The 27149-nt window shown below is 36.8% G+C and overlaps 3 protein-coding genes across 4 annotated transcripts; all 3 read right to left on the reverse strand.

The window, feature by feature from the left end:
• Positions 1–445: 445 nt before the first annotated feature.
• On the reverse strand, positions 446–978 carry LOC130728255 (beta-galactosidase 7-like). The gene is made up of 2 exons (XM_057579651.1): positions 780–978; positions 446–630 (listed from the first exon to the last, which is right to left on the reverse strand). The coding sequence occupies exons 1-2, from the start codon at positions 869–871 to the stop codon at positions 468–470; spliced, it is 255 nt and encodes an 84-aa protein (XP_057435634.1). The 5' UTR covers positions 872–978; the 3' UTR covers positions 446–467.
• A 1797-nt stretch (positions 979–2775) lies between these two features.
• Positions 2776–4177, reverse strand: LOC130728254 (polyubiquitin-like). The gene is made up of 2 exons (XM_057579650.1): positions 4017–4177; positions 2776–3697 (listed from the first exon to the last, which is right to left on the reverse strand). Exon 2 carries the CDS (start codon positions 3695–3697, stop codon positions 3086–3088), a length of 612 nt encoding a protein of 203 aa, XP_057435633.1. The 5' UTR covers positions 4017–4177; the 3' UTR covers positions 2776–3085.
• Positions 4178–6220: 2043 nt separating this feature from the next.
• LOC130728256 (beta-amylase 7) lies at positions 6221–14137 on the reverse strand. Of its 2 annotated transcripts, XM_057579652.1 has the most exons (11): positions 13824–14135; positions 13070–13641; positions 12367–12648; positions 11678–11755; positions 11022–11225; positions 10732–10926; positions 10184–10348; positions 9399–9659; positions 8563–8781; positions 8146–8365; positions 6221–6736 (listed from the first exon to the last, which is right to left on the reverse strand). In XM_057579652.1, the coding sequence occupies exons 2-11, from the start codon at positions 13514–13516 to the stop codon at positions 6708–6710; spliced, it is 2100 nt and encodes a 699-aa protein (XP_057435635.1). In that variant the 5' UTR covers positions 13517–13641; positions 13824–14135; the 3' UTR covers positions 6221–6707. The 2 variants fall into 2 exon arrangements, with proteins under 2 accessions (XP_057435635.1, XP_057435636.1); XM_057579653.1 differs by lacking the exon at positions 6221–6736 and having other exon boundaries at positions 8224–8385; positions 13824–14137.
• Between the last annotated feature and the right edge of the window lie 13012 nt (positions 14138–27149).

Below are 27149 nucleotides of genomic sequence, written 5' to 3' on the forward strand. Positions count from 1 at the left end.
AGGTCCTTTATCATTACACAATTTGTGAGATTAACCCCAATCGTTTTTAATTTATTAAAATGGCCCCGAGAAAACATGTTAAGACTGATTATAGCAGGTCAAAAATCACATGTACCCATATATGGTTTATATACATCCTGATTTTCATTGTATATCAAACATGAACTAATTGTCTGACACATTTTTATCAAATCTTAAATATAAGAAAAAATCCAATAAATTTAACTTTTATCTTTTCAATTCTATTCAGAGGATTGATCGCAAATGAACACGAGATTTTCTTCTTTCGAAATAAATAACCATCTCTTGTCACGTGAGACAAAATATCATATGAATTACTAATTTTTTATATTAATCATATTTTAATAATGTTACAAGCAAGAAATGTTCCCATTCTAGCCTTGAAAGGAAACAGGTTCTGTATGTGTGTGATTTATATGTGTTTTCTTTCTTTATGATAAACAATACTAAACGGAGGAAGGGAGTGATAATTTAGAAAAGTTATCATGTAAATCTGTGAGTGCTGAAACAGTGTTGATGGAGATATGAAGAGGGTTCCCACCACCTTCCTCCACCAAAACCAAAGTGTTGTTTGCTTTGTCTTTAAGGAAAGACCGAGTCACATGATATCTGCACCACCATAACACATTGACAGCATTAACTAGTACTATCTCAGCACCGTGATTCTAGTTAGAGCATATAAACAATATGAGCTAGAAAATCTTTATAACAACAATTAACAAGATTGAATTTAATGGTTTTCTAGTGGATTAACTTACAGTGATTGTGAGGGTTTGCCCTTGGAATCATGAAACATAATCCAATAACGACCAATGCTTTGTCCATTAACCCAAGCCTCGCCTTTTCCCATCGAGCTAAGATCCAATGCAACAGAATCATTTCCTTCCGGTGTGTCGAATGTAGTCTACTAATTCAAAAGTTCATCATCATCATCATCACAATTCTGTTATAAGTATGTAACTGGAAAATTGAGAGTTTCTTTGCAGTCTTTCTTAAATTACTTAAACTATTAAGAAAAGTAAAGTGTTATGCGTTTATGGGGCATAGTTGTTGGAGTTAAGCCTCATATGAGGACTAAAAGTGAGTTATTTCCCAAACATCAAGATCTTTTAGTAACTTTCTTTCGATGAGGGACTAAAATTAAATCTCGCTTTTTTCATCTGGACCAAAAACATCGTTAACCCAAAGTAAAGTAGTGCCATTAGGATTAGTGACATAACTTTCTGCATCTTTTTACCTTGTACCAAATGAGAGTCTGATCCATAATATTCCCTAGTAGGGATGGCAATGGGTCCAATACCCATTGGGTACCCGCAAAAAATACCCACAACGGGTAGGGTAAAAACCCGCTAGATGAGTATGGGGTTGGGTATGGGTAAATACCCCCAAAAATTAATGGGTACGGGTGCGGGTATGGGCACTATAGTACCCAACCCGCCCCATACCCGCACACATATTATACATATACATGCATACACATAATTAGTAGTATATTTTAATAAACTTAAAGTATAATTTCCTAGTGAGGTCTTAATATTATATATACAGTTCATAATTATTCTCACTTATTTTTAAAATAAATTATTAACCGACAACTTTAGGAGTTTATTAATAATCTAAATTTATAAATTTAAAGCTTCAACTCTCGCTTATTTTTTTTATATAAAATTTATACCTATTCCAATTATTTTACTTCTTAAACATTCGGATAATCGTTTGTATTTTTAATTTATGCTTTTTATTTTATAATAAAATTTATATTTTGATTTTTTAATGAAGAAAGTTAAATTTTCGCTAGCTAAATTGTGGGTAACGGGTACGGGCATATAGGTACCCACAGGGTACCGGGACGGGCATCCGGGTTGCCACCCACGCGGGTATGGGGATGGGTACGGGTACTTTTTGAAAACGCGGGTAGAGGAATGGGTACTATAGTACCCTACCCAAACCCTACCCATTGCCATCCCTATTCCCTAGATTAGTTCATTCAACATCACTGCTATTTTGTCCATTGTATACAAAAAATTAACACACATACACCGTGACTCTTCCTCACTGCATTAAGAGACTCCCCGGTAACAGAATGTAAAATTTATGAGAAAACCTGATATCCCCATGTAGAATTGGTCAAATTAAGAGACCGTTCCTAATTAGAGATGTCAGATGAGTTTTGAGCATGTATGCTTGTGTATATGAAGGAAACTTCCAAGACTATATCGTCTAATGCATAACGCGTCCAGTACGTCTAACAATTCTAATTGAAGAATTTCAATCATCCTGAACATGTCACAATCAAATCTTGAGAGTTATTGATATCTTCAAGGGAATATATCTTATAGAATGAAAAGGAAAGAGGGCATATATCTTATATTTGAAGTGTTAATTTCAACTACCACAAAAGAGCACAATCTGCAGAGCTAAACTGAGGACTTCATGTTTAGATGCCAAACTAACAGAAAGGAAGTTATATTGGAAAACTCAACACATTTGCCTGCAAGTCATAGTGTTAAGATTATTACTACTAGTTATATATTTAGCAATAGTTATCTACTCCAAGAGATCTACCTTCAAAACTTAATTTGGTTTTGCTAAGGCAACTACATTTTGGTTCATAGCAATTTGGAATGATACATTTTTTGGTCTCAACACTAAGAAGTTAATAATGCCAGCACCAATTGCTAAATGAGCATACAAAAACCAGCAACAAACCAAAAGAAAAGAGACAACAACATTAGATGAAACACAAGCATGACATTAGATGAAACACAAGCATGACATTACTCTATTAAAAGTTCAACATAAGGGAATGAAATCATTAAAGCAGGTTCACAAACATTAGAACATAGTTACAGCCACTATACAGGGGCTGCAAACTACAAGTCAAAGACTGGATTTGGGATAAAAGAAACAAAAGGAAACCGGCACAAAGGGAACTGACACAGAAGAGGAAAGCGCTTTGACACTTGAGAAACCACCACAAAGGCGCAGGACAAGATGCAGGGTTGACTCCTTCTAGATATTGTAATCTGCCAAAGTCCTGCCATCCTCCAACTGCTTCCCAGCCTTACGAAAGATAAAAAATCATAGTATCGTACTGAGCCTTACGCTTTAGATACAATATCTTGTCATTGGGATCGTCACTGTCTTCCAGACACGTAAGAGTATGATCTAATTCTTCATAGTGATCGGGACAGACCCTATTAGGGTTAAGAAAACTACCACATCCACAGCGACATCCACAAATACTACATTCAGTACGTGCATCAGAATCATCATCATCAGAATCATCAAAATCATCATCATCATCAGCAAGTTTGGTTGGCTCTATCTCTGTGCTTTCTTCATCATCATCATCATCAGAATCATCATCATCATCAGCAAGTTTGTTTGGCTCTATCTCTGTGCTTTCTTCTTCTCCTCCGGCTTTCTTCACTTGACTGTTGGTGGTCGTCTTGGCCTTCACATTATCAATGGTGTCAATGGTGTCGTCAAGGTTGATGGTTCTCAGTGACAAGGTCTCCTTGGGGACGTCGTGGATGTCAAAGATAATCCTTTGCATATGAGCTGGGATGCCTTCCTTCTCTTCGATCTTAGCTTTGATGGTGTCAATGGAATCAGAACCCTTCACCTCGACAGGGATGTAGTCACCGGACAAGGTTCGTAGAAAGATTTGCATCTGTTGAAAACAATAGAGCAAAACATTGGAAATAAAATCACAAACCCTAATAATATCAAACTAAAACATAACCCTAAATGACAAAATTTGGGAAAGAATCAAAATTAGTGAACGCGTTGAGCAGAATAATTGAACCAGTAAAATTAACAACGAAAATCTAGACAGACAGAGACAGGATAATGGAATTGCAATTGAAATTTTCGAAATTGATAGGGGAAAGAACTGAACGTATAATTGACTACGAAAACACAGACAGTATAACAAACAAGATTAAACCTAATCAGATTGTATGAAGGAGTGAGAGAAAATCGAGACAAACCTTGAGAGAACGAACAAGAGGAACAAGAGGAACGAAATTAGGTTTGCGTGAGTTGAACGAAGCAGGGAGCCTTTATGCGATGAGATCATCGAGTGTATCATGGACCATGTATTCATGGTGGCCGAGGAACACTACTTGCAAGGCTAACCCATATAGTAAAAGAAGGCCTTGAGAGTACACATGTCACACTTCTCTCTCTCCGTTTTAACTAAGTAGAAATTTCAAAATGTGTTTAGTCATTATTATTGAATAAACTTTCATATAATTATATTATTCAAGTTCAAGTGCATAACAAATATAAAATTTATTTATGGGGGATTATTAAATATATCATGTTTTATGTAGCAAAAAAAAATATACCATGTTTACTATTTTTATTCCGTAAATTATAGCTCAAGTCGTAGTGAGGATAAATGGGTTGGAGACGTGTGTCCAAGTATTTCCATGAAGATGATTCTAAATGTGTTTTTCAATGTACTCAAACAAAACATACCATAATTAGTCATAAGATATTCAATCTTTGAGCCCCAACATTTTACTAAACTAAATTTTAGTCCTAACTAATTTACATTATTATACTTTTTTCTCAAGATGTAATAAATTATAATTTCGACCGTGAAAAAAACGTATTTTCATCGTGAACATCATCTTCTTCCTCAGTCTGTCGATGTACGCCCCGCAGAGTGCCGCTCGCCGCAGACGGCTGACGCTCGTCGTTCGCCGAAGATCACCGCTCGCCGCATCCAAGACCTAATAATGACAGCGGCAACAAGTCGAGAGGCGCGTATGGCGAGAGGATTTGTAGGCGAAAGGCTAGCGTCACCAGCGGCGGTCTGCGGCAAGCGGCGATGGCGAGAGGTGGCGGCAAAAGATTTTAAGGATGAAGTTTTTTTTTTAACGTGGTTGAATTGATTTTTACGGTTATTAAGTTTTTTTTTTTGAACTAACAGTTACAAAGTCAAGATTTGTGATGGTTTTTGAAATATAACATAAAATATTGATTGCTGAAGATTTAAAATATAATTTGATAAATGTTATGGGTTAAATCATAATTTATGATATCTTGATAAGAAAGTATAATAATGTAGATTAGTTGGGACTAAAATTTAGTTTAGTAAAATGTTGGTGTTAAAAGATTGAATATCTAGTTACTGCTAAAAATAAAAAATAAAAAATAGAATTAACACGTGTCATGCCTTTATTGATTGCATTTGAGACTGTTTTGAAACTGTCTCAAATGACACAATAGCCAAGAGGTCACCATCATTTCCACGTGTTTGTAAGCTGTTACAGGCGTAGTTATTTATTGGTGTCCGTTTCTTACGTGTTTTCTATTAAGAAAAAATATATATATTCCCACGTGCTCAATTTTTTTCCATTCTTCAAATAAAGGACTTTTTTTAAGTTTAAAATAATATAAAGGACTTATTTGAGAGGAAAACTTAAAAAATTATAAATTTTAATTAATAAAAAAGAGAATACTAAGTTCAGAAAACCAAATAAGTTTTCCCCGTAAGATAACTCAAGTGGTAGGAGCTGGGACATAAGGGTTGGGCAGGGGGAGGTCTAGGGATCGATTCCTGTCGGGTGCAATTTATCTTTCCGATATACCGAAAAAAGAAAACCAAAAAAGAAAACAACTCATCAGCTCTTTTGTTTAGTTTGTATTCTCATAACCCTAATCCCCGAGACTTTAAGATCACGTTAAGTGGTAGGTCTCTCCTAACAAATACTTCTCCATACGCACCACCTAGAAATTAAACGTCGAACTAGATACTTAAGGAGTTCAATTATCTATCAGTTGTACTATCAACTCTACGATAAGAGGTTATAAAAGTTTTAATGGGAAAGTAAAATATCTATCAATTTAAAGTATAAACATACAAAAATAATTTATTTTTCATCCCTCCCTAAAATTTGATATTAATTTTTTTATCGTAAACTATGAAAATATTTACAATTAGTTATTCAAATTCAACTAACATTGTAGATTCTAGTTTTTCATTTTAAAAAAATACTCCCAAAGTGATGTAAGAAAAATAAATTAAGAGTAACTTTTGAGAAAGAGTTTATTATGCCTACAAGTAGCTTCCTTCATTTCCGATCTTTTTTATAATTGTTCCGAGGCACAATATATTTTCAATTAGCTTTCACTACAAGAAATTTCCAATTTTCCTACCAAAATTGGCTTCAAACAATATAGATATAATAAAATCAAATATTATATATAATATTCCCAATAACATTCTATTTATAACTTTCTTTGCAAATGACATTGATTGGTAATCTCAAAACTCTACGTTTCCATGTCTCGAGTTTGCCGTGTTTTCAATCAGATCCATGAGTTGAATGCAAATTTACAGTGCCATCTGCTCCATCTAAATTGATAGTCCACTATACTGATATAATTTAGCAAGTACAGAAATAATACAGATCATTGTGCAGTGGCCAATACAGACTTCTATGAGTTTGCACATTTATGGACAAATTTTACATCCAGATTCGGATGGGTTGTTTGACCCCCCCCCCCCCCCCCCCCCAAAAATGTATCCTAAATCCTAATTAACTAACAACTAGCCAGAGCCACAGAAAATAACAATCCTATTCACCTAATCTGTAACAGGATAACCCAACCATTTCGTTGGTAAAACTAAGTACAAATTCTTCCAGATTCTCTCTGCTGTTATACTGTTAAATCTGAAGGTCAAGAACAGCTTCCCCTGCAGAGAGAAAAGACAGTAATAAACTCAAAAGCTTAACTTTAATCATCAAGGTTGTCAGACTACCAAGTCTAGATAGACTCGTTTTGGGTAGGTAGACTCAACTCATATGACATACGAGTCTACCAAAAATGAAAGTACTTAATAAAACATGTTAGGGTGTACAAAGATAACCTAGTAGGACCATCAAAGAGACACTAACCAAATAAATTCAACATCCAACATCATAATAAAGCAAAATTTCAACGAACCGCAATAGTAGAGTGAAATATTACTTAGACATCTCATAAAGCATACATAAACAACCAATGTAACAACAAATAGAACAACAAAGTAACAAAAACAGAGCAACTCAGCCGCTGTGAGACAGCAAGGAGGAGAACAAATAGAAACACTAAATAGTACAAATTTGGGTTTCCTAAAACTAAATACAAGAACACAGCGGCATGTGAAGGGGAGAAAAATATAACAAATGTAAAGAGGAGTAAAAAAGGCTGAAAGACGATGGTGGAGGGCATTGCAGTCCAGCAACACAAACTGAATGTTCACTGGGGGTGGAGCAGCTCCAGGTGACGGAGCACTTGTCTCTTGGTGGAGAAAAACCCTAGCGGAGGAGGAGCAAGTCCAGGTGGCGGGCAGCTATAATGGCTGAGCAGCTCTCTCTCTCTCTCTCTCCCTCTCAGGTCACTATTCTTTTATGAGCTCCAATATGGTTCCAAACTAAAAAAAAGGTCCAACATACCCTGCTAATAAAAACTCAGCCATTTTAGGTCAGGTTTCAGGTAAAAATCAGATTTCTCTTTAGACTCGTAAACTCAGAGCGGAATCGCGAATCTATTTGATTCTGACCAAGTCAAGGAAAAAACGAGTCTGCATCCGAGTTAACTCGACTTTGCTATGAAGAATCGTAAGCTCGTCCGAGTCTTGGCTCGCGTTTGACAACCATGATTATCATCATCCCCCAACATAGCAACTAGTCAACATTTTTTGCCGTTATGTGAAGTTCAACTTCAAGTTTCAACCCCCCAAAAACTTAGTCCAACAGAAAAGGAGGATTACATTAAAATAAGTGCACCTCTGATATACTTATTTCATATTTATTACTTGCAAAATAATCCCAATCAGATAAAAAGTTTATGTTGTAACTAGTAGTAATTGGGTGTTGTATGTGCAATGCATGGGGATCAAAGCATAATATTAGTGTGTGACAACAATGAAATCCGTAGTTCAATAAAAAAGTAGTAAGAAATTTGAGTCATTTTGCTAATTGGAATCCCAAGTATGGAGTAGAAATATCCCTAATGACGCATAATTGACCATTCAATTCCAGGTATTATTTCCTTAGTAGATATTTCCACAATTCAGCAAGAGCCTAAAGATACATTTGGAACTTTATCCATTAAACTTACCGTGCATTCTCTTGACAAATCGTTCAAACTCTATGAAATTCTGTCGTTCCATAAGAAGTGGACTAAGCCTCGGGTAAGCAAACGATGAAAAGTGTCTTCCATCTGGATCATTCATAGGCTTGGCATTATCCAAAACCTTGTTATAGCTAACTCTGTTTAGGCAAGGAAGCGCATTCTCACTGACAACTGGTAGGCCAACATCCCACCCAGCATTTAACACCTGCAACACACAATCATGATCTGTACTTTAAATTATACGAGTACAATACTAAAACTAGATTTTGCATATAGAAAATTTGTCCATAATAAACCAACAAAGTTATATTATTCTAATAAGTTCTTCACAGTTACTTATTTAAGCTTTAAGAAACCAATCAGACAAAAGATAATTTTTTAGCAATGATTAGGTATACTAACTTGCCAGACTAATCCCTCAGGATCTGCAAATGTCTCTGGAAAGCCCTCATGTTGGTTCAACGTCTGAAGGTCAACACAAGGAATATTTAAGCTAACTCCGTTTCTTTTTAGCATAGTCATAATTGAAGCATAGCCATCACGATTGCATGGGTTATAATACCCAGCAGTTAATTCTGCAGCATGACTGGCAGTCTTGTACCACCAGTAAATACCTGATAGCTGTATAGAAATTAAAATACATCAGAGACTGTTCGAGGCTAGAACACACACACACCTGTAAAAACTAAATTTAAACCTACACATGGATAAGTCCTAGTCAAATAGGGAAAGCATTACTGTAGAATTAATTTTAGATAAAGAATTTTCTTCCTTCTGATATTTTGGGCCTGGGAGCAGAAAATACTATTTTGTATATGAAAAAGTTTTACTTGGAAATATCAGTCTACAAAAGAAAATTCCTTGGTCATGGTAAAAAAATCATTTTGAAAAACTCGAATTAAAACTTCTTTTAAATTAAGGGAAAGTAAAATTCAAGAACAAATCACATATTTGAAAATTTTAAGGAAGTGTTGTTTTCTGTAAAAACTTTCAAGAAAGTAACACTCTGCAGAGTGCAGAGATGTTTTGAGCTGAAAATGTGTTATCAGAAATTATCTAACATGATGCTATATTTGTGCAATACCACTTACAAGATAAGGACGGCATCAATTTAAAATTCCTAATGCTGTAAGACAAATCCTTAAGGTTCAGATGCAGAAAACAATCGAATAAGCTTCCTTTGAAATTTAAAGAACAGAACTTTCTTCAAATCATGATCTTCTTTTTCATTAACTTACCTTTGCAGCTATGCAGGAACCCTCAAAAGCTAATTTTGCCAAGGAGAGTACCCGGTTTCCATGATCAACTAAAACCTGAGAGTACCAATTAAGAAAAAACCTGCCATAGAAGCTATCATAATCACCCCCATCACAAAAGAAACCTGTCTCATGTGGCTGAGAGTTATAGGTACCCACATTATCTGGCCCTCTAGCCCAGATAGAGTGCCCCCTTATTTCTGCTGCTTTCCTAAGACTTTTCAACATGTACTGATCATAGCACTGCACACAAAGTGAGAAAGATGATGAGCAAAGTGGTTAGAAAGAGATCTCAGGTACATGCACGGGCAAAAGGATATCAACAGAAAAACAGACAGCATAATCCACCGGCTATACTTGTGTTGTGTGACATGAAAACTATGCAACTTCTCCTTACCAGTATTATTCAATGCTTAATACCAACAGACTAAAAGAAGTCCCTGTATAATAGAGGTTGAATGACGAGCCCACTCCTAAACTGAATGTCAAAAACAAAAGACAAGGCAAGAAAAAGAACAGAGTGCAGAAGAACAAAACAATTTTCTTTGAAGCTATGATATGTCTCTGTATAAGTGTTTTTTCTTATTATTTTGGGCCCAACAGATTAAGGATTTACGTGGCTAAAATAATTCACAGAAGTAGAGATATTTGAGGAAGCATTTGCAATGAAAATTAAATCTGAAAATTGGAAGATTTAGCTAACTAAACTATGATACACTTCAGAAAATAATTATCCATAATTCTCTCTATAAACAAAAACTATTTACCTGGAATTCACCAATGCCAGGATATCTCCACCCGTGTTTTACAGGACAAGATGGGTATCTAAGCTCTCCACACGGACCTAATCCAACTTCAATCATGGAGATGAAACCATCCTCAAAATACTCATCAAACTCTACCCGGAAACTTCTCATGAAATCAAAATAAACCTACAAAAATGTATATAAATTACATGCCTTAATTTTACTGCCATAACATAAAATAGGAAACTCTTCATCCATCCTATCCTCGAAAAGCATCTGATATATATTCACATGGATTTTATTTGAAAAAAAGGTAATTTAAGACTAACACCATAATATGTACATAGGATGGATTTCAGCTTTCAATATTTTTACTCTTCAAATAAGTACTTTAAACTTGGCTTAAGAATGTCCAACAGATGGTTTTCTTATTAAGCATATATCAAAATTCATTTCTTACTAATAGCACCTAACAATAACAACACTGATAATAGTAGGAGGAGGAGTTAGAAAAATAATTGTTATTGTTGTTGTGATGGTAGTCATTTTGTTTATCATGTCATTATTACCTCCACAGCAGTCCGACCTCTTAAAACCCGTTCCTTATCTATTCCCCAAGAAAGACATTCAGGGTTGTGTCTTCCTTCTCTATCAGTAAAAAATATGTCAGGATTGCTCCTACCAATTTCAGCAACCCAATGGGGTAATGGGATACAAACATCATCACCAAAATTACCTCCACATTCATGAAAAGACATCAAAACCTGCCCAAGTGTCAATGGGATAAGCCACTATCAAAGCCAGAATTGAATCAGCAAGAGAGAAACCCACACTGATTGAAGTAGCTTATAAAACTCACCTGCAGCTTAAGCTTTAGCTCACGCACCATTTGAAAGAGCCTCTTGTAACCATTCCAATTATACTCTTGCGGAGCATGGGCCTCCACTATTCCCCACCAACAATCAACCATAACACCATCAACATTTATTGATTTCAATACCCTCAGCTGCTTTAGCAAACCATCCGGATCAACAAGCTCACATTTAATATTGATCACCCCCAACTGTCAATAGTATAGATAGAATATCTTATATAATGTTAAATCAAATTTTACATAAACTACTTCCTCTAGAAAATCATTTTTTCTTTTAATAGTTACATATAAATTTACCAACAATTTTTTTTTTTAGCGCAAAAGAGATTATTCATTAGAAATCAAAAGAAGGTACAATGCAATGGGAATGGATAAAACAAAACCACAAAGCCACCCAAAGACCACAAACAAACACCCAAGAGAAAGCGCAAAGGTCCTAACAAATAGAAGGAAATTTTTCTTTAAGTTCTGCGGCCAACCCTCGAATGGCATCTTCATCACTACCCGGAAAAGTAGAACTACTTCAAGCATTTTAAAAACAACAAAATATATTAAGTAGAACTACTTCAAGCATTTTAAAAAACCAATAAACAGAACTTCTAAAAATTAATGAAAAATAAGGGTGAAATAATAGTGCTTACGGGTAGCATCACGTAAACTGGAACATATGGGGTACCAGCCAAATCACGCTCTGGTAATCTTGGGGGCATGTCAGCAATCTGCAAATGATTAGAAGGTATGAAAATAATTCCAATAGATTCATCTTCTAAAGACACCACATTGAAATTATATGCAAAATAAAAGGAAGTTAGTTAGTTAGGTTAGTTGGGCTGACATAGTCAGAAGAAATAAGGTATGCTGTTTATAATTAAGAAGAGGGGTTGAGAGGGAGAGATAAATAGTTATTTTGTGAGAATCGTGGCCTTAGGGCAGGGAGGTCCAGACCTTAGAGGAATTATTCTCTATTCTTTGCAATATAATACCAGCCACCAGGTTCTATACACATATACCCTAGTAATAGGGGTCTTTCACATGACTAATAGAAAAACTCTAAGAAATTGCAAAAGTGGTCGAGGGGGTCGCAGCGATAGCACTGATAGATTTTACAGAATCAGTTAAGATGTTAGATTTTCGTTATGAAATTTATCCATTCAAGGCCATTCTCATTTAACATGCTCTGCTTCTAAACAAGCAGGGATGGAGAATTAGATACTGATATAGCAATAAATTATCATGTAGCAAGTTCATACAATCAGCCTATCATCACGGAAACCAGAAGAACTTAATTATATAAGAAATCAATATGTTGGTCAAATACGTTATCAAATACCTGCTTCTCATCAACACTATTCATTGAACCACCAATCCCAGGAATATTGTCTCTTTGTGTTTCTCCATCCCCCACTATAGATGTTTGCGATCGGGAACTTGAGGATAGATCATAAGGAGATGGAGCTGGCATAAAGACACCTTTCATTTGACATGCATTATACTCTAAAGGGCTTCCATAACCAGAAGCAACTCCCCTAAGTGAAGCAGATGGAGTTTGTTGTGAAGGCACTTGGGAAGATGAAGTGACAGGTGCAGAATTACCACCATCTGGCCTTTGACCCTGTAAGGTTGAAAAGAAAAGGTTCCAACATGGGAGTTTTTCTGAGATTTGTCAGAACTGAAATTGGCAGATAAACAACTGTAATAAGACATTTGAAATATATTGGTTTAACATTACATAGCTAATAAGCAAGGAACTTGACTATATAACAAGTACCAAGAGTTAATGCCTAAACTGCGGATAAATTGTAATAATTTCTCAACAATAGAGCCCTCCAAAAGAAATGTTGATAAGGACTTCTCAAAGTATAAACATTAGGGGGGAAAACAAAATAGTGAGGCATAGTCCCCCCACTAATAGGGAAACCGCACATGATGCCTGCAGATGCACATCAAAAGTCACAGACTCACACAATACAACTAAACTAAATATTAGTTTCAGAATCAGAAAAACGTAGCTCAAGTCTTTGACAGATAACTACCTGAGATCTTGAGGGAAAAGTAGTGCCATCTGGAAGAACCACCCATCCAGCTTCCCTTGCTAGAGCAGCAATGACATCGTTTATGTCAGCCCTAACTCTAAGATTGTAATTGCCATGCCTGCGAAGCCCTGCCAAGATTCTTGCAGTGATAGCCCTCCGGCGCCTCTCTCTTAGCTTTGTTCTTTCTTTCTCTTCAAGCGGCCTAGACCTTCGAGCACCTCCCCCTGGTTCTTCTAGCTCTTGAAACTGCTGGTGTTGTTGAAACCTGTTGTCACCTGGGGCAGTTTGTATCCCATTCCCATCATCAATCTCTATCATCCCCGGAGCATTTCCATCCTCACCATTTTCATCATAATCATCATCATCCTCATCCTCATCCTTCACACCCATTCCCATTTCTTCATCATCCTCACTTGTTCCAACAAACCTCTGCATATCAGTTGCCATAATCTCCACTCTGAACCCTAAATTTTTCAATTAAAAATTATTCCACTATGACCAACACCATCAAAATTAATGGATTCCCTCCATTTCAAACCTAAAATTCCTCATATCATAAGGAATTTCACAAGCTGCAAAACAAAAAATACAACAGTTAACCCCATCAGTAACCATTTTCTCTTCTCCTGAATAACTTCAATCTTCTATATGCTATAAATAACCGTAGATTCATTCAATTTCATGCAATTTTTGTCTTATCTAACTCAATTCACCAGAATAATCGTAGATTCATGCAATTTAAGCTTGAGGTTACCTTCCAGAACGATGACATGGTTCATTTGACAAAATTCCATGGCAGATCCATCTTCTCATCGCCAAGTTTCTTCAGAACTCCGTCAGGTACCGAAATTCCCGGCAACCGGCGGAGGTCCGGCGCGGATCGATGGCGAGAGAGAGGAATCCGGTAGCAGGAGATCGGGGGAGGAAGAAGCGGCAACGGCGGAGCCGGCGACGGGAAAGGGTTAGGTCCGGCGCCGGCGTGGGATAGGCGAGCGTGCGAGGTTAGGGAACTCTCGCTCGTGTCGAGTGTGCGAAGACGAGCGTGTCTGAGAATTTGGCACGAACGAGGCGTGCGTGTTAACCTTCACCGAGCTTACATGCTAGCACGTGCAACGCATGTGTTTCTTTTTTTCCTTTCTCGGGTAAGATTTTGTTTAATTTCACATTTGGTTCCTCACATATATCATTTTCACGATTCTTATTCCCAACAAAAATTAATTGCTTTATGCGTTTTCGATAGAATGTCAAAATTACCCACACCAGTGGATACCCGCTATGGGTAAAATTACTTACACCCACGGGTATCCACAGATTTATTTAATTGATATTTTCACTATTCATTTATTATTGGGACATGTATGGATATTGAGGTACTCGTACCCATGAATACCTACTTGATATATAAAAAAATTAAAATATCATATATATATAGCAAGAGGTGTATATTAAATCTAATATTTAATGACTTTGTGTTGGGATTATAATTCTCTTCAAGTAAACTTGTACAATAGTAATGGTAAAAAGAATCTCTTAGACTCAAAAAAGGTTAAAAAAAAATATTCGCCTTCATGTATGTCTCAAGTCTAATCTTGAATTTAATTTTGAATATTATTTTCATTTAAATAAATATATGTGAATCTATATATGTTCATGGGTGTCAATGGATATCCACTGATATTATAAAATCCGTTAAAAACTCACTTAATGGATATCCATATGGGTATGGAGCGGGTACGAGTATGCATTTTTAACTTCGAAGCGGGTGATGGATGTGTACTACCCTATGTTCTGAAAACCGGACCGGTCATCAAACCGGTCGAGGCACAAGTTCAAGGTTCAAAGGTCGAACCGGGGTCAAACCGCGGTTCGATCGTGGTAATATAAACAATATATTACATATATATTAATATAGATAATATATGTTATTTTAGTGAATAATGAATAGCTTATTGATAAATTATAATAAAATAATTTTTATTAAATATAAAAATAAAATAAATATAATATTACAACTTTACTCAAATTATTACTTAGTTTATGTCATTAATATGTACATACTTGTAAATTTATTTTTCTTCTATATAATAATAAATAAAAAATATAATATAAAATATATATTAATGTTTGATAAATAAAAACAAATATATGTTAAGCAATATGCATATATTATTAAAAATTGTTACTTAAGTTAAATATGTGCCTTGAATGCAAGATTTGTTTCCTCAGTCACTATGTACTTATAATAAATATAAAAATACACACAATTTATCCCAATAGAACTTGTGGCCTAGTGGTATACAAAGCTTTTTGGAACTCCAAGGTCCCGGGTTCAACCCATAGTGAGGACAAAATTTATTCTAAAAATATTTTTTTCTCAAACCGTTGACCAACCGGTTTAGACCGGTTTTCCCGGTTCTAATGGTTCGTCGGTCCTGAGACTGGTTCAGTAATCTCCGATTTAATTACCCTGACCGAACCGGCCAATGGTCCGGTTCTCGATTGAACCGGTCCGGTCCGATTTTCAGAACACTGGTACTACCCATGCCCACACGCACCCATTGACATTCCCCGATGAATACCTTCGTTTGTAGAATTGGTTTTCTATCCGGATTCCATAAAAAACTAACGGAAAAGCTACGGTGACATTTTTTATAATTTTAAATTATGAAACTGTCCCACCGTAGGTGAAACCTAACATTGAGCTTCGTGAAAAAATAATCAGCGAAGGTTGAGTTGGTGAAACACACAAAAAGAGCAAAGAGGGACATTGACACATGAATCAATTATGACATTTTATTTGAAAAACTTTTCACCGCAATTCGTATTGATGGTGTATTCTCTCTCAATCCCGTTAAAAGTATAGTACTCCTTACGTTCCTATATAACTGATATTTTAAGATTGTTTCACAGGTATTAAGAAATAGCAATTAATGTTCTTGTTTTTATTAAAATTGCTATCTAACTTCCTCTTTTACCCTTTATCTCTTTTTTTTTGGTAAACAACAGCTTAAAAAAAGAAAAACAAACAAAGATTACAGCTAACGCCTCATAAACAAGGTGTCACGGTAATCATCCGCCAATAAAGGAAGAGCGGCCAATAAATGAAGGATACAATTGATAAAGTATAATTAATGCTCTATTGAAATTGTAATATGGATCAGAGGAAGTATTAAGAATTCACTTAATGGTATTAATGATAATAATATATTAACTAATCATTAATTTGGGTTGAAGAATATTAAATGTATCTAATGTTAACATTAGAGTTGAGAGTATAAATGACAATCATAACTAATCACTGATATTTGTTGGAAAATGATTAAAATAATCATTTCATGTGTAAACTCTTTTATGTGCCATCATCAACATTTTTTTGTGTTTATTTCTTTTTTTATGTGTATTAATTAAATATGTGAGACATTTTAAATATTTATTAAAAGAGCGATAAACACAATATTTCACTTGGCATTTACGCATTATCTTTTATTTTTGGTTACAAGAAGAAAAGTCTACACATTATCTAGTCACATGAAAGGATTCAAATCGGTTAAAAAATATTAAATGTATTTAATGTAAATAATAGATGTTAGTTATTATTTGAGTTGAAAAATTATAATATGAGTTATTTTTGTATTGAAAATCATTAAAAATGTTTAATAATAGAAAGTTTGTTGTCAGTTAAATAAATATATTTAAGGATATCTTAATTAATTATTATTTGAGTCATTTTATGTTGAAAATATTACATATATTTAATGATAATATTAATATTTAGTTTTATATGTATTTAAGGATAATCTTAATTAATTGTTTCACTCACTTTTTTGTTGAAAATCTTAAATGTATTTAATGATAATATTAGTAGTGTCCCCGAAAGATAACTCAAGTGGTAAGAGCTAGGGGACATGTGAGTTGGGTGGGGGAAGTCCAGGAATTGATGCTTATAGAGTGTAATTTATCTTTTCGATGTAAAAAATGATAATATTAGTAGTTCGTTATTATTTGACTTGAGAAGTCATATATGTATTTAAGGATAATAATTTTTTTGAACGAATTTAAAGATAATATTAAGTAATGATATTTGAGTCATTTTGTGTTAAAAAATATTAAATTTATTTAATGACAATATTATTAGCTAGTTGTTATTTGATTTGAAAAATTATAATTGTATTTAATGATAATATCAATTTTGTTATTTAAGTAATTTTGTGTTTTAAAACATTCAATATATTTGATGATAAAATTAATAGTTATTTAAAATTAATAGTTACTTATTATTTCACTTGGAAAATCATAGATATATTTGAGCATAATATTAATCAATATTTTTATAGAATAATCTTAATTCAATATTTTTTGAGTTATTGTCATTAACTAACTAACACTCGTGAGCTTACTTGGCAACAAAATTGTTTATATATTTAAATGTGGAATTTCATAAATAATATTTATTTTTGTGAATTTATTTTTAAGGTTGCGGTTGAGGCGATCAAATGTTTGGATAATATTAGAGTGGGTGGGGCATCCTTATCTGTGACTTTGGCAAAACCCCCTCGGAAGACGGTGACAAGAGGCACCTCTTCGCGTTGTTTGGCTTCTCAGAAGATTGGAAATGCTTCTACTCGAACCTGGCGAGATGTGTTGTTGGGGGAGAGGAAGGATGCGTCTCCGATTGTTGGTGAGGAAGTTGATATGGTTAAGTTTGATAGGGAAGTTGATCAAGATACTAGGAATCCAATAGATGTGCTATTTCCCGAGTTGGTGGCCTCTGATTCCTTTCAGGTTGGTGAGGAGACTCTCTTCTTGGATGAGTTTTCAGGGAATCCATCTTTTGTTGGTTGTGATGAGAGGTCTTTATTGGATGAAGATCTTTTTCCGGAGTTTTGTCGATCAGAGAGTTTGGAGATGCAGGTTTTAGGAGAAGCGAATCTTTCGCAGTTTTCTGAAGAGATGGTCCAGGTGCAAGACCGTGTGCTTGAAGAAGAGAGTGTGTTTGATGCTGATCATAGGGAGGGTGTTGGGGAGACTTTAAGGTTTTCCCCGATCAAGGATGGTTGAATTTTGGCTACCCCTAGGTGTCGGGGACGACCCAAGAAGTCGGCTTTGTTGTCCTCTGTAAGACCCTAAAATTATTAAATAAGTTACCATGAAATAAGTATGTTATTACTACTATGATAGTATATATATATATAATTGTTTGATCTTTGTTTGTTACCTGTTTTTCGTGCATTGATTACTGTCAATTGATTTATTGTTGTCGTAATTATGAGGATGTGTAAATGGAAATAGGTTAGCACCATCTTTGTTGTTGTTGGTTTGATATTGGAAAAACAGCATAAGTTTTATTTATGTAGTTAGTCGTCAGTAAACGACAGAAATCAGTTATATTTAGAAATAGACTTAGGTTAATTATTTAATTAATCTTATGAGTCATAAAAATAAAAATAAAATTAAAATTAAAATAATTAAAAGTAAATTCGTGAGTTTTAAAATTGGTGACTAGGAGAGAGAAAAGTAGGGTAAAAGTCTAATTTGGTCTTGTTTGAGGGCTTTTACATAAAACTGGATTAAGCCTTTTAAAAATTGTAAAGGTGATACAAAATTTAAATAAAATTAAGATTAGGTCTGAGGTGACTCAAAAATAATTATTTCATTATAAAATTAAATTATTTTCTTAAATAATTCGTAATTGTTTAATTTAATGATATTAAGGTGAACAATGCGTTTGAACCCCTCTGCGAGGGTTTCTGGACCATGTGATGCGAAGACGGCGGCGGCGAATCGGAGGGGCTCGACGGCGGCCCGCGACGACAGCAACGTGGAGGGAGAGGCGGACGGTGGAGAGCTAGACGGCGAAACTGATGGTGGCTCAGACGGAAATCACGGGAGAAGGAGGAGGTGCTTTTCAGTGTTCATCGATGGGTTAGCAGAGAAGAGCGATTACCTGCAGCTCCGTGATCTTTGCTCCAAATATGGTAAGGTTATCAACCTCTTTGTTCAACGACAGAGAAAGGTTGGAAGAAATTGGCGCTTTGGCTTCGTCAGATATGGGGTTCGTGAGCATGCTTTGAAGGCGATTGAGGGGCTCGATGGGCTTAAATTGGGCAAAACTTATCTATCAGCTTCTATGGCCAGGTTTCCTAGGGTTGAAAATTCTGTTTCAGACAAGAATCGGGTTGATTCTCAGAGCAGTTCAGAACAGGGGAAGAGGTCCTCTGCGTTGGGGCAACAATGGAAGGTAGGCACTACTTCTACCCTTCTGTCCTGGCGTGATACTGTCTTGGGGATTAAAAAGGTAAGCAACTCATCTTCCTTCTCCAAGGATGAGTTGAGGATGTTTGATAATTCTGGGAGATTTGCTGTTCAGAATTTTAGAGTTCCGGATTTGGTCCTCTTTCCAGAGATTTCAGGTTCAGGTTTGGATAGTGATGTGAGAGAGATTAAAGGGAGCGTTGGAGTGCAAGATGGTCAGCTCATGGATTCTTCTAGGAAGGCTCGATGGTATAGTGGTGTGTTAGAAGCGGCTGAAGCGATAGATGCGGTGGTAGTGCAGAATGGTGGTTCCCCTGCTGCTGTTCTTTCAGTGGGGCAGGGGTTCTTGGAAAAAGGGTTGCTTTCTTTCCTTTTTCAGGGTCCCTCGGCTGGAAGGTGGAGCAGATGCCTCCAATGCGCTGATGCTCCGCGCCTACGCTTTAGTTTTCTTGCTGCCCCCTCTATTCTGTCGTTGATGGTGGGATTAAGGAATTCGGTTTTTCCGAGGACCTCCCCTTCTGCGGGTGTGAGGTTTGGGTGTGGGCTTTTGGAGAGCGCCGAGTCTTCTGAGTTGGTCGCTTCTGGTTTTAGTGCAGCTGTCGATGAAGCTTCTCCGCCGCTTCAGGTAGACCCGCTGGTTCTGCCGGAGTCTCACCTTTCTTCGAGTTTGGTACCTGTGGTTGGGGGTGCGGAAGTTGCAAGTTCTTCACTTGAGGAGGGGCCTTCAGCAGAGGTTCCAGTTCAGCAACCTCGCCGGCGGGGGCGTCCTAAAAAGTTTCCCCCTTGTCAGAGACCTATTGTTCTGCCTCCGGTTCTTGAGGAGGTTCAGGAGGATCTTTTCACCTCTACACCCTTGGCGTCGGAGGCTCCAGATCAAGCTAGTGGAGGGCGTTACTTCACGCGATCGAAAAAGACCTGGCTTGTTGGTAAAGTCTTGGGGCTAGAGTTTGAGGGGAATGACATTGATGCTATTCGAGGTCTGGAAAAGGTATACGAGGAACACTTTATGTCTTGATTTATTTTGTTTCTATAGGGTTATGCTTGTATAGTCTTAGGGTCTTCTTTTTGGCTTGTATCCCTTGGCTTGGTCTGAATTGCTTTTTTTATTATCTGTCAAGCTGCCTCGTTTTTATTGGGGTTGTACTCTCTCCTTAAGGGTTTTGTCCTTAAGGGTTTTTTGTGGATAATAATATATAATCCTTTATATTTCAAAAAAAAAATGATATTAAGGTAATTTTTTTTTAAAGCAAAATATATTGATAGATAGTGTTGAGAAATATCCCCTCTCAACATGGGTACAATAACCAAATTAAAGCAAGCCAAAAAGTCGGCAAAGACCCAATTCAAACATAAAACACCTAAAAACACCTCGATGGCAACCCCACAAGCATACACACATGCTAAAACGCCTAACACAACGGACCCTAACATCACCTCAGAGAGACAAGATCAACCCAAGAACCACAAATAACTTCAAAGCACGAATCACAGTGACAGATGCAGCTATAAAACCCAAAGAAGTAGCGTGGAGCGGTAACAAAACATACTCAGCAATAAGAGATACCAGCCAAATGGAACGAAAAACCCTAGACTCAACAATTGCACGGATCTACCCTGCCTCACCTGACCAGAAGCAAAAGGAGCAAACCGGAGAGCCACCAAAACCAAACAGAACCCACGACACCAAGTGTCCAGCAAACCTGACACACCCACTCCACGGAATTTCCCTCCTGACCAGGGCAACTAAACAGCCACTGCAACCTGTGGAATGGCCTGGAGGAGACCCAGCCAAATCCAAAAACACCAAGCGAACATACTGCCACAACCGGAAACGCACAGAGAAGTCGATCTTAGTCACCGCCAAAGGAAGAAGAGTCCAAACCCACCTACAAACACCACTCAAGCAAGCGACGACCACCACCAGCTTCCTACCTCCAAGCGTCAACGAAAGACCATGAGACCAAGATTGTGCTAAAAATCATATGTGATCAGCACCATTCCCACACTTGGCATACATAAAATGCATAATACCAAGCTGTTATCGAGGCCTCTATAAACAATGGCACCATGAAGACGTTTTCCACAAAACAGAATTGTTAAGTTAGCAAACGCCACTATGGCACTAGTAAATGTGAAGCATTTAGGGCTAAAACCTTCCTACACCAATAGCAAAAATATGCATAGTATAATCCATAGTTACAAAACCAGCTATCAATGTAAACCACATGATTGAGACTTTCTGCGTCATTGCACATAAGAACTACTTTGCCACAGATGCACAACGTCACCTGACCAAAGGAGGCACACGGGCTAACTGTAATGGATCGTCAACGGATCCCAAAGTAATGGACCAGCGAGGGGCGCATCAGACAGATCTGAGAGCGGCGGACCACTAGTCGGAGGACAGCGAACAGCGGAGGCGCGAGAGCGGAGATCGAGGGGGAAAGAGCACTCACTGCAGCGAGAAGGAGGAAACAACAAGGAAGGGGTTGCCACACCCAAGGCCGGCAAGGACCACAGGCGTGATAACCCACTGCGAACCCAACAGAAAACGCAAAAAACTAGGAAGAAACGAACCAGATCGCGGCGGACGACAATAGCATAGCAGTGAGCGTAACTTGTGGCCGACGAGGCGGTTCCGAAGGGTATCGCAGGAAGCGTGAAACCGGCACTGAAGAGAGCAAACAGTTGCAGAAGAAAAGGAAAAAAAACCTTAGCATGAAGAGAAAGGGGGCGGGACAGGGAGAAGGAAGCCACTAAAATAGGAAGATAGGTGTAGTGGGGGTTGCCGCCGCGCACGGAGGGAGGGCGGCGCGACGACTACCCAAGGAAAACCTAATTTCATAAACGAGAGAGTTTTAGAGAGGGAAAAAGTCTAGAGAGAGGAGGTAAGACTATATCATTAGCATATCTTAGAAAAGTTTGAAATTTGGGTTACTAAAAATAGTAGATAATATCTGAAGATAACCAAAATCATTTTGGAGTGGAAAATTGTTTAAATTCGGATTTTTTGATTTTTAGTGATTAATTTATCAATTAAACCTTGTTTTGACTTAAAACTTAAGCAAAATAGGAGATAATGATTTGACTTTTTTTAGGAGACTTCTAGAAGATGAGGGAAACATGGGGGAATGAATGTGATCAAATTTTAGGGTTAAGGGAATTTATTTTCAGAATTTACCCTTTTATTTTAATTAATTTCATCAAATTAAGGTTTAGTAGCTTGAAGGGCAAGCAAGCTAAGTTAACTTGGTTCTAGAACTTTGGAAAAGCTTCTAGAGAAGTGATATAACCTTAGAAAACTTAATGGAAGTCAGTTTTAACTAGTGTTTATTTAATAAATTAATTAGGGAATATTCTAGAGATAAGTTGTTGAGTTCTATCTAGTAATTCAAAGGAAATGGGGAAGAGAATGAACCAAGACTAGGGTTTAGGGAAAGGGGAGTTAAAAATAGAAGAAAAAAAAACCACCCTCATATGATGGGATGGTCGAGTATTTCAAGGGGGATGGGTTGGTGAACCAAGACTACGGTTTAGGGAAAGGGGAGTTAAAAACAGGAAAAAAAAACCACCCTCATATGATGGACTGGTCGAGCATTTCAAGGGGGATGGGTTGGTGAACCTCTCCTATAAATAGAACCTCAGTCAGAAGGCTAAAAACACATAACTCAGTAGCTGCTTCCCTTACTAGAAAAACTACACTTGAAACTAGGGTTGCTCAAAAAACCGGTCCGAACCGGATCCGGCTTACCCGAGCCCAACCCGATGCACACGGGCGGTCTAACCCCGGTTCGCGGGTCTGCGGGTTACTTGTTCGGTCCCGTACGGTTTCCAACGGGCGAATTCGGTTTTAAAAAAATTCACCCACTAGTGACCGAACCCGACCGGAACCTGTATAAAAATTTTGAAATAAAGCCTGTACACACTTGTCTGTCACGTAGCAGTGTAGCAGGCTTTAGACACATCACATTATTTCTTTCCTTCTCTCATTCTTGTCACTTTCCTGTCTAAGCTTCTAGTCTATATTAACCTAAGCTAAGCCTAGCATGCATGTGACTAAAGTCTAAAGAAATTAATAATAATTTTTCCACTGCTTCTCTTTCAAGCCTCGCCACCTAATTAATTTTCTCTGTCATAACTTTTAATATTGCATCTGAAAGTAAGCTTCTTCTTCTCCTTTACCATGTTATTGACCCTCTTTCAATAACTAAGAACACCTCCATAACTTCAAGCAACCGGAAGCAAATAAGGACGTCAGGTAAAGGAACGATGCAGTGCAGTTCGAGCAACAACAGAACCATGTTCTACTACGAAGCAAGGAACCCCTCAGGTCATATGTTCAAGCGAATCAGCTTCTTCTTCTTCTTCCTCCATGTCTCCAAGAAATTGCTCATGAGCTTCAGATCTAGATCCCTGAGCTTCTCCTTTTCACGGATCCATGTTTCCAAGCAATTGTTCATGAGCAATCCAGATCTGCAAGCTTCAGATCCAGATTCCCAGCCACTACAACACATTTTTGTTGTCCCCAACCCGTTTCAACCCACCTACGATACCCGAAATCCGCACAAACCGAACCTGCACAAACCGAAAGTATAAACGGGCGGAAGCGGATTGAAATATGAGTGTCATGGTTTTCCTCGGTTTAGCATTTTCGAGCCCGAACCCACCCTAAACCGCCCGATGCTCACCCCTACTTGAAACTCATCAATCTCAAGTGCTCCCTCTCGCTTTTGGTGGCCGAAACCCCCTCCTTCCCTTGGTAGTTAATAGCACTTCTTCCATTCTCCAATTCTTCAAGGTCTTTCGTCTTATGCGCTATAACCTAAGGAGATAAGGGTAGCTTCTTTCATAGTGCGTGAGTCTGCTTGATTTTTATTTTCTTGCATGATACGTGAAGTGAAGGTGTTTAAGGCATTGAATTGATTGAATAATTGTCTTGGTTGTTGTTGTTTTCTCTATATTAATAACATGCTTTCTTTTGTTGAATCATTGTTGGGCGAAATATTGATTAAATGTTGTTGTTGGAAAATTAATGGAATTAACCTTGTTAGTGGTTGTTGTTTGATTAAGGGGATGTACCTTAAAATTGTTGTGGGTTGTTTGATTAAGGGGATCAGATAGACCTTAATTTTTTTGTTGGTTGTATTGATTAAGGGGATATACCTTAATCTTATTGGTGGTATTCTGATATCTTATTTTTAAAGTAGAAGATATGCTGTTTTTTTTTTTTAAATTGAAGATATGTTGTTAGTATCTTAAATTTTGAAGATAAGGTTTTAATGAGATATGGTTGTACTCTTTTAAATTTTGAACTTCTTCAAGTTTGAAATTTGAATTTGGGATAGCTGTTTGTTGTTGATTGTTTTTCGGAGCTAACCCTTAATGTTTGCTACTTGTCTATGTGGGCGCTTAACGCTTTAGTTGATGAGCCGTAAGTGGTGAAGTCTGAATTTCTTGACGAAAAGGAGTCGATGACGAGACTTTGGAGCGGCGTAGAAGGAAGGCTTGCAAAGCGGACGTCTTTGAATAATTGTTATCTTTAAGCTTGAATTTTAATCTCGCCGAACGTCGATATTTTATTGGATTTTGAATTACGCTAGCGGTTACTTATGATTTTAATCGGTTTATCTTATTATTTCTATATGGTTATTAAAGTTATGCTTAGATATTATCATTTGCTAAAGTTTGAAAATCAAACGATTAAAGGATCAATTTTGAAAATTGAGATGAGCTAGTCAATCGGATTTTGAACTTAATGGATAATTGAATTGTTTTGGAAATGATTTGAAAATATTATCGAAAAACCTCATTTGAGTTCAAGTAAGAACTCAGGTTGTTCTGTCTAAGGCAAGAAGGGCTTTCAATGAGGCATTGTGCCCGGCCAGCTTACTTGGGAACTTCTAGGGCTATTACTTGGGTGATGATGGGCCTTTTGTTTTCGAAATATCACCCTTTACAAGAAAAAAAAAGCGAGTTAGTCCCCATATTTGTTGGGTTACTAATGTGATCCCCGGTTTAGAAATTTGGGCGTTACATCCTCTTCTTCTAAGGATTTTGCCCCTAGGCCTAGGGGGAGACCCAAAAAAGGTGATAAGAGGGGTAGTAAGAAGAGGGTCCAAGATGAGGTTTCATGTAACTTGGATGTTGTAGATACCCCAACCTCTCTAGAGGCTCACGAAGGGAATCATCTGATGCTTCTGCCGGCAGAGTTTTCAGAACCACAAGATGTTATGACTAGGGCGAGGAATGCTTTGTTGATGGGGAAATACTTGGGCATGAGATACAATTGTACATATGAGGTTGCTATGAACCAAATGGCAGCCCAAATCCTTGCGCGGAGACCTCCCTAGGGTTATTGGTGGCTTGGTGTTTCTGGTTGAATGTGGTTGTTTTTTCCTTTGGTGTTGGTGTAGTAGTTTGTCTTTGGGTCTTTGTAATCTTATGATCTTGAGCTTTTTGGTGTTCTCTGTGGTGGCTCACTTTCTTCTTGGTTGGTTGTAGGATTCTTGTCTGTTGTATAGTTTAATGGTCTTTTACTTTGGGGACTGTCTTTCATTATGGGTGATTAGTTTTTTGTTGTTACTAATCACCATTACCTGCATTGTCTCCTTTTCAGCTTTGTTATCAAAGCTGTAATTAATATATTCTTTTGCTTTCTAAAAAAAAAAATTTCTATAAGAAATTGTGAAATTTCTGAAAAAAATAAAAGTTTCAAGTTTCAACTACTGTCATGTTTTCATAAATTTTTTGAAACAAAATGGGTAGTTGCCTATATATAATATAGAACCACAACCCTTCAAAGATCTTACAATGTCTCTATTTTAAAAAATGTGTTCTTTTATCGAGGCTTGATCATGATCATTTTAAACACTTTGTGTTTGTCCCTCTTGTGTATCATTTACTTACTGTGAGATGGTTGTTCTCATAGATCTTCAATTTCAATAATACATCGCTCTTTGTTCTAAAAAAATGTGTTCTTTTGCTTTCCTTGCTTATGCTTGCATCATGTCCCAGTCCATTATTTGCAAAAACATTTGTAAGGGTCACAAATTCCTTGTATGGAAATCTGGACCTAACCCTCCATTGTGAATCTAAAGATGATGATATTGGACAGAAGCTTATCCATCAAGGTGTCTTTGTTGAATGGAGTTTCAACATCAATCTTTATCACAACACTTTGTTTCACTGTACCTTTCAATGGTCAAATGTCATAAAAAGGTTTGATATAGACAGAGCTGACATGGATGACTCGATGTGCACAGTTTTCCATTGGGATATAAACCAAGATGTACCCGATTGAACCTTCATATTTGAGTGATTTGAGTATCAAAAATGTGTGTTATACATGGAATAACTGATAAGAAATGGTTTTGTGTGTGATTTCAATATGTATTTGATAATGATGAAGCTGAAGTCAATAAATAATATGAATACAAACTAAAATATAATGTCACTAATTCATTTCCATGGTTTATTTGATTTTTTATGAGTTTAATTTCTATGCACTGATGGTGTAAAGTTTTTTTACACCGTCAATCAATCAGATTTCAAGGACGTGAGAAAATCTCTGTTTTTATTTAATTTCATTAATTGACGTGACACATCCTTGAAATCTGATTGGTTGACGGTGTAAAAAAACTTTACACCGTCGGTGCATCATCATTTTTCTCTTTTTTTATAGGTAATGTTTTTTCGCATTTCATTTAATTTGTTATACTAATAGCTCCATTTCAGCAGAGAGTAATATACTCCCATATTTTTTTTTGCTAGACCTGTACAAGTATCATAGTCCTAGTCTCGACACCTGTATAAGCGTCTCTACTCGCCG

The sequence above is a fragment of the Lotus japonicus genome, chromosome 1, assembly GCF_012489685.1.
Source record: "Lotus japonicus ecotype B-129 chromosome 1, LjGifu_v1.2".
Classification (NCBI taxonomy): Eukaryota; Viridiplantae; Streptophyta; class Magnoliopsida; order Fabales; family Fabaceae; genus Lotus; species Lotus japonicus.